This window comes from Lolium rigidum, chromosome 7, assembly GCF_022539505.1.
Source record: "Lolium rigidum isolate FL_2022 chromosome 7, APGP_CSIRO_Lrig_0.1, whole genome shotgun sequence".
Classification (NCBI taxonomy): domain Eukaryota; kingdom Viridiplantae; phylum Streptophyta; class Magnoliopsida; order Poales; family Poaceae; genus Lolium; species Lolium rigidum.
The window spans coordinates 183,180,908-183,189,057 of NC_061514.1; the positions used below are offsets into that span (position 1 = coordinate 183,180,908).

General features: G+C 45.6%; 1 protein-coding gene across 1 annotated transcript; it reads right to left on the reverse strand.

Annotated features, from left to right (window-relative positions):
* Positions 1–488: 488 nt before the first annotated feature.
* Positions 489–4,177, reverse strand: LOC124672358. Its single transcript, XM_047208597.1, has 11 exons — positions 4,104–4,177; positions 3,937–3,997; positions 3,760–3,849; positions 3,488–3,604; positions 2,926–3,384; positions 2,274–2,683; positions 2,070–2,169; positions 1,895–1,954; positions 1,704–1,790; positions 1,366–1,503; positions 489–830 (listed from the first exon to the last, which is right to left on the reverse strand). Exons 1-11 carry the CDS (start codon positions 4,175–4,177, stop codon positions 489–491), a joined length of 1,938 nt encoding a protein of 645 aa, XP_047064553.1.
* Positions 4,178–8,150: the final 3,973 nt, after the last annotated feature.

An 8,150-nucleotide genomic window follows, 5' to 3' on the forward strand; every position in this document is an offset into this window, starting at 1 on the left:
TTGTTTGGTGGACACGTTGGTGATGCTGCAACTCTTTTGTATGATATTTTTAGAAAAATATAGTGTCAGAGAGTTTGATGTTGCGATGATTGAAGGTCCAAGATTTACTAGTTAAAACGGTCGAGGAGGCAGCTGATCCTGCCGGCTCAAGCCCAAGCACGCCCTTTGTTCAGATTGAACGACACTTGACTCTCAACTTTCCTTTCTCTCTTTATCTACAAAAAAAAAACTTTACAGAGCGTACAGACCCCCACACTGCACATCTCCTTAGAAAGTACAAATGCACACGAAAATGGAAATAAGTAGTGTAGTCCTAGAACGAATCTATGAACAAATCAATGACCACTTGATTAATCTCACAAACTGTCATTACCCAACTAATGCGATCAAGTCAAGCCAAGCCAATCCATGGAGCTCACTGTTAGTGGCCAAGCAGTGGAGGTGAGGTGATGGCCATATCCATGAAAGCTCTGCTCGCTCAACGCAGGTCAGCTGAGGTGCGGGAATGCAACGTCCCTGGCGAGCAGGTACCGGAAGCTCTGCCTGTGTGGCGCCCACTCCACGACCGCCGTCGTCTGCTGCTGCTGCCGGCACCGTTGCACCGCCGCCCGTACGCTCTCCGGCAGGCACCGCTGCGCCGCGTCCAGGAGCCGCTCCGGTGAGAGTCCCACGTCCCTGGCGTACGCCTCCACCAGCTTCGGCAGCACCACTCTGCCGCCGCGGTGGCGGTGCTGATGCTCCGGCGGCCGGACCCCCACCGTGGCGCGGATGTACTCCTCCTTGGCCGCCTCCAGCTGCTGGAACAGCCGCTTCGGCGTGTACACCCTCACCTGCACCCAACGATCCACCGAAAGAAACGGGAGCGACAGAAAGAGATCAGCCGTGATGATTGATGCATCTACGAGTACCTAGTACGTACTTTGATGCGCAAAAGGTGCAGCAAACATTCCATGGTACATGGTACTCGAAGGTAGCGATTAAAGGAGTACGTGTCAAGTTCTTTTCATCATTGTGTCACGTCAAGCTGTGGCGTGTACGTAAACTAGCTTTATCACTTTCAGAAACATTTGTGCCACTCGACTAGGATTGTTCTCATGTTTCCAGAGTGATTCAACAAAGTATGTGCAGCTGTGTTACAGTGTATGGCTCGATGCTAGAATGTTCTGCCTTTTGGGAGCATAGAATGCACGTCTTCTGTTAAATCGAAAATGCCATTTGAAAAGCATACTACACTTTCGCAAAATTTCTAAAAAAGATGTGTTACTAGCGAAAAGTGGTACACGGTGCCCAAACGTTCAGCTCAAAAGACGACTACATTTACGAAATACAAATTCATACTGTTCAGAGATGAGGCGGAGTTCATACCGCTGGATCGGAATGGTTTCCGGAGCAAAGTGCGAACCGCAAAAGAGGCTCCGGTCGATTGATGGCAAAGGGTTGCCACTGGCCTCCTCCTTTGCTCACTCTGCTTTTGATCCTCGGGTGCAGCAAAGTCCTCAGCCACTGCATATAGAATCAAAAGTGTGAAAAACTGTTCTAAGACATCATCTACGTAAGCACTGCTAATCAAGTATCACAGGAACATTGCACTCGATCTTCGCTACGTCTTTTGACCAAATGATGCAGAGTAGGCATACATTGTAGTTTGCCTTTCTTGACCACATGATGCAGGAGTAGGCGATGCATGTACATGGAGTACATACCTGTCCGGGAGAGTGGGTGCTGCACCCGAGAACAAGCCCCTGGATTGCTGCTGCATTGATGGTGCGGCCGGCGATCCTGCACTCAGCCTGGGGGGAAATCATCTGTCAGTGCAACATCTCTAGAAGAAAGGATCACAGTTTTCCACAACGACAGTTTCAATGATTCTTCGGGGAGCATGGTCCCACTTTACCTTGACAAGAAGTGATGTCTTCTTCAGATGGTTCTGTGGGATGCCATGCTTGAGGTAAGCCTGTGGGAGTTAGTGCCAAGGGTTCATCATTTCAGTCATTCAGAAGAAATGAGTAGACACAGAACACTGATCAATTGCCTTGGTACTACTAGTAGTAGGGGCAAGCAAGCCTTACATGCATCAACAATGCATTGTGTATGTTGATCCAGAAGGAGAGCTTCTCTTCGTTCGCCATCCTCCGGAGGTCGACAGTCTCTAACCGATGAAGAATTAACCTGAAAACAACAAACTTATCAGTATCCATTCAGAGCTACTGAAGTATCCACCGTACTGAACATAAGAGCACATCATTTTTCATCCATTTGGAGTAGCAACTCACTTGTATGTTTGGAGCAAATCTTCGGCTTCGCTTAGCCTTCTGCGGTCGCGTGAAATCGACGGGACCTCAACCATGGTGTTGTACGGTCCACTGAACTCCTTGAGCCCCTCGACGTGGAACGGGTTGATCAGCCGGGAGTCCAGGGTGGCCTCTCTCCTGCAATTGGGGCTCCACATGTCCCCAAGGTACTGCGGGGAGACCACACTGGTTGAGGAGAAGGACGATGTCGGCGACGACGATGGACGGTGATGAACTAGAGGTGGGTCTGCGAGCTTGCAGTATACCCCTGCCATGCACCTCACCATCTCCTCAGAAAGGTTGTTGGGGGTTTCAGGGATGTGGTCAGCCACGTTAGTGCCCAGATAGTCGGCTAGGCTTACCACTCCTGATGTAGTAGCAGTCTCCCCTTCCTGTAAAATAACAAAACAGTATCAGACAAGTTAGTTGATAACAGAATTCAGAATCTTGCAACAGTAGCAGCAACGCCAAGTTATTTTGAACATGATATATGCAATGTGCACATTTTCAATTTTCAGAAAAGTTTCTGAAGATTTGTTTTTCCCCATATTTCTGTCACTATATTATTGTCTGAACTGCAGCAGAAAACGGAACCATTTCAGAATTAGCAGATTCATATGGAGCCAACAATCACCTCCAAGAATGAGAAAGGCTGAGAGTGGCACGAGCGAAGAGCCCTCGCCAGGCTCTCCTCCGACGGCGATATTCTCGACGAGCACACGCCGCGGAACGACAGCGCAGACTGGCTGCGCAAGCCATGATCAGAGTCCATAGTCTTCCTTGGGCACGTCGACGGAGAAGAATCATCGACTGTGCCGTTCCTCCTCTTACTAAGGGGAGGACAGCTGTAGTGGAGCATTGCATCGCCACCTCTTCCGACGGTCGCCTTCGCCTTCGGCGTTTCTTCGACCAGCGCCGCAGAGCGTGAGCTCACTGACGGCTTTGGTGGCGCCGGTGCCTCCCCTTGAATGCCTGAAGATGGCAATGAGGGTGCTTGCTCAAACGCTTTCCTGTACAGTGTCAGGAGGTACTGCTCCAGGTGCTTGATCTCTAGCTCCAATGTGGCAACCTCCCTTATCAGTTGATTAGCGGGCTGACAAAAAACATCAGTTGAATCTGATGAATATACTATTCATTGGTTCATTCATCCATAAATGGACTATGTGAAATCAAAGATTTGTTTACAAAAATGCCACCTTGAGGATTGGGCTCTCATTGGACAAGGTAAATGGAGCAGGGTCAGGACCCAACGCTTTCTCTAGTGCGCCGCGCACAGTCTGCTGATCATCGAGGTGCCTCTCTAGCTGCACAATCTGCATCAGAACATCATCATATTATTAGACCAGAATTCTGGATGGAATGCAGCATCTACAGATGAAAATGAAACTCTTGACGATTCATTCAAGAGTCAAGACTCGGGCTCTGATTTCTTGTGTCTGTGGGCTAAGAAAGAAAATTCAGTGCTTGCCTCTTTTCTCAGGGAGTTTTGTGCCTCACTCTTGGGCTGGATCCCCTTCTTGGTTTCGGAATGAAGATGCGAGTTTGATTTAATGCCATTCTGGAAGAAACCACAGGAAAAGAAACGCTCAAACTTATAGAGAACCAGTGGTATATGGCGCACAAGAAAAAAAGGATACGAACTTACCAACTTCTTCTGATTCGGTGCTTTCTGGAGAGCATCCTTGGCATTTTTCTCCCCCAAATCACTGCCATTACACAAAACATAACATGATTCCTAATGAGAAATGTTAACCATCACCATGACAAAAAAAGAACAGAGAAATTCGCAGAGGAGAAAATCATGTTTCCAACCTCTTGGAGCGCCTGTAGGAGGGCTTCACTGGTTTGGCAAAGGATCTCTGTTCTCTTCTCTCCACTGTCTCCATCTCCTTCATTCTCCACGTACTTTCTTCAAACCAGCGAAGAACTGAATGTAATCAGCACGGACTCAAAAATGGCACCATAGCACTAAAGAACAAAGTGATCAAGAACCATCTTGCTTGTGATAAGAAACAAGGAGAGAGAGCCAGAGAGAAAGACAGATAGAAATGCAGAGCGCAATAAAAGAACTCACACAATTAGCTGGTGTAGTGCTCAGAATTGAAGGCTGAAGAAATGAAGAAGATGGGGTGAGAGAGAGAGAGAGAGAGGGAGCACCCAATGATGCAAGTGAGCAGAATGGTGCCTTCAGAAAGACAGGCCGCACTAGGCTCCAAGAAGCTATGTACTGCAATGCACATACATAGCCACCAGTGACATGTAGCCCACCAGCCATCACCTACTCCGCAGGTCAAAGAGCTAAGTAAAGCGGGCAATTTTTGCAAAGCCTCTTTAACTGCAGAAACGTCCTGATTAATCACACGCAAACAAAATCGCGATTACTATGACCTAGTAGTATGTGTGTGCATGCAAAAAGAAATTGGCCATGACACCTCATAAAGAGCTACACAAACTGCTTTTTTTTGTTGCCTTTCTTCCTTGTTGAGAGTAGCTCAGTCTTGTGTGCTGGAGACAGTATATGCAATAACTATGCTGCACCTTTCTACTAGGTCAGAAAAAGGTCCAACCTTTTAAACCAGTGCTTGGTTATTTGTGTGCTACTACAAGTTACATGTGCTGTGAGGCTGAGAGAGGTAAGAGATTTTGGGACTAGATTAATCGAAGATCGGTGTCTCCTCCTAATAGAGACGATGCTTGCTGACAAATGCCAACGCAAGCGTTAGGATTGGTCTCTCTCTCTCTCTCTGTGTGTTTCTCTAATCTCCAAGATTTCAACCATATAATAGTGAGTAGGGCTCAATGGGCACATGAAGCAACCTGTCATTAATGAAACACTTCATTAGTTAAGTAGTGTATTACATTAGGATCATGTCTCTGCTTTGATCCTGCTAGTCCTGGTGCACAGTTTCAGTTACAGTGGTCGGTCTTCAGATGTGACAGTCAAGAGAACTCATTTCAAAATCTTTGTGCTATTTCCTCTACCTAGCTTTCACATGAAGATCGTTTTGGCATTGATGGACAAGGAAACAAGAGGGTGTGATATGAGTGCAAGAGATCTGCTACAACATTTAGTAGCTGTTTCAGAATGGCAGGATCTTTGACTGTTGCATTCAATAAGTACCCTAACAACCACACACAACGTCGTGAGCTTGCTCATTTAAATTTGAAAATGTGGCAGCTGGATCCGTAAGTGCATTATATTTTTTGTGAAGTTTAATGATGGATTTTAAACTCTGTATCCTCATGGCTCCCGTTAAGACATTTAAAACTACTGCTACTCCAATATAGGATGCTTATTGGTGAAAGCCTCCATCTAGAGCTGTTAAACAAAAGCTTCCGCAAGCATGGAAATGCTAGACAAACCATACATACATAAGTAAGAACCAGACATTAGAGACAAAACCATGTTTTGTCCTAAGAATGTTTAAACTTGAAAGCTTCTTCAGGTGGATAAAACTAAAGAATGGAAGGAAAGTTGCAGGGGTGGCCTCAAAAGTGGTGAAAGTGTGGGGATAAAAGGAGGCTGTTGCTGTGCCCCAAGGAAAACAAACCGTGTTCTGTTGGGCTTTTCCTCTTGTTTGGGACTAAACACTACTACTAGTGCTCTTTTCTCTTCTCAAAAGAAAGCCTTATTTACAACTAAGTACTTGTCCTCAGCACTAAGGCAGCTTCTTGCTTGGAACGTGGTCTCTGCCTGTCTCATTTGGATGAGGTTCTTCGCATTTGGTGCATGGGCTAAGTAGGAGTGCAGATTAGGCAGGCTTAGAGAAAGTGAAGGAAGCAATAGGAGAGACAAAAGGTATGGAACTTCTGTTTAGGAGATTTTTTTTCTAGATCAATTTACAACCCAAACAATGCTGCATACCACAATTCACATTATCTGTATTCTATTTGGGTTTTTCTTTTAAGTTTTCCATGTCTACTTTTTCAATGAGTATTCTAATGCGTGAAGGTGATAACGGAATTTCAAAGGCGATGTGGCTCTATTCTTTACAAAATTAAAAAGAGCATGGCCCGTATTAAAATAGGTATGATCTGATCAACATAATAGGACGATAGTTCGAGTCAGCATTCATGTTACTTGTTTATATCTAGTAGCATAACAGTGTCCTTTATTGTCCAAATGATTATAAGATCATGCAGAAGAAATATTTATACGCCCAACAGCTACAAGAAGATAACAAGATCGACAGACAGGAAGACAGCCGGACGCGGTCGCGGCCTGCCTAATGAAGCTAGCTTGGAATCTCTGAACAGTTATAAAAATCTTACATGGATCTTCAGATCTGAGGAGTGACGTATTAGCTGTAGGTTTAGCTATGACTCCAATTCTTAAATTTGTGGCACCAATCCTTAGCTTCGTAAGAGCATCCCCCTCCTAAACGGCCTATGGGGCACCAGGACCGAAAATCTTGCCCCATAGCCTAGTTTCATCCAGCGTCCTGAGGCCGCACCCAACACACGAGGGGATGAGCAGGGACATCAGATGGAGCTGAAAAAAACATTTCGTCCCTTTTCCCGCCCGAGCCACCATGTTCACCCCACTCCCACCAGATTGCTGAAAGTATCCTCTCCACCTCCACCGTTCCATGCCGACATAAAGGCCGCACCAGCCCTCCCCACCTTCCACCGCCCCCGATCCGCCATCCTTTGGCTCAACCGCACTTTCGATCCCTCCATACGACCATCTTGCACGTGAGGTGTTAGGCGTTTTGCCTAGGCCATGGATTCGGACGACGAGGAGATGTTCGCCACTCTGATGTATGAGGAAGCCGATGCTTCCGGCGACGACGACGATCATTTGATGATCATCTCTTGTCTCTTTGGCTTATACGCTCGGGAATGCAAAGCCGTGTCGTGGGGGTATGAAGCCGGAGCGCCGCAAGAGCAAGCCGATGCATAGGTTGGAGGGCTATTGCATGTTGTACACCGACTACTTCACAGATGATCCATTGCACGGCGAGATGTTATTTCAGCGCCATTTTAGGATGAACCAGAAGTTGTTCATGAAGATTATCATGTCCATTAAAGAGTTTGGCATCTAATTTATTTGCAAGAAAGACTGTATTGGCATGGTAGGTTTTTCCTCAATCCAGAAGTACATTGATGCTTTAAGGATGCTTGCCTAATGGGCTCCTGGTAAATGGTGATACACGTGACGACTATTTACACACTATTTACACATTGGCGAGTCCATATCCATTGAGCCCATATACAGATTTTGCATGGCAATGGTGGTAGTGTTTGGACCAACTTACTTGAGAACACGCAATGCAGAAGACACTGCCTAGATCTTAGCACATAACACATCTACAAGATTTCCTCGGATGCTTGAAATCATTGATTTCATGCATTGGGCATGGAAGAATTGTCCATTTGCTTGGCACGGGATGTACAAAGATCACAAAGGAGCTTGCAGTGTGGTACTTGATGCAGTGGCAGGTCAGGATATGTGAATTTGGCTTGCTTTCTGTTGGAGATATGCCCAAGAGGCAATAATATATTAGTTATTGTTATATCTTAGTGTTCATGATAAATGTTTACATCCCATGCTATAATTGTATTAACCGAAACATTGATACATGTGTGTTATGTAAACAACAAGGAGTCCCTAGTAAGCCTCTTGTATAACTAGCTTGTTGATTAATAGATGATCATGGTTTCGTGATCATGAACATTGGATGTTGTTAATAACAAGGTTATGTCATTGGGTGAATGATATAATGGACATACACCCAAATAAGCGTAGCATGAGATCAAGTCATTAAGTTCAACTTGTTATAAGCTTTCGATACATAGTTACCTAGTCCTTCGACCATGAGATCATGTAAATCACTTATACCCGAAGGGTACTTTGAT

Excerpts from the sequence above, each read along its gene's own strand:
- LOC124672358 (XM_047208597.1), bottom strand. The coding sequence starts at position 4,177 with ATGGAGACAGTGGAGAGAAGAGAACAGAGATCCTTTGCCAAACCAGTG. Across the intron at positions 3,605-3,759 it reads AAAACTCCCTGAGAAAAGAG|ATTGTGCAGCTAGAGAGGCA; the intron begins GCAAGCACTGAA and ends GTTCTGATGCAG. Across the intron at positions 1,504-1,703 it reads GCACCCACTCTCCCGGACAG|TGGCTGAGGACTTTGCTGCA; the intron begins GTATGTACTCCA and ends TTCTATATGCAG.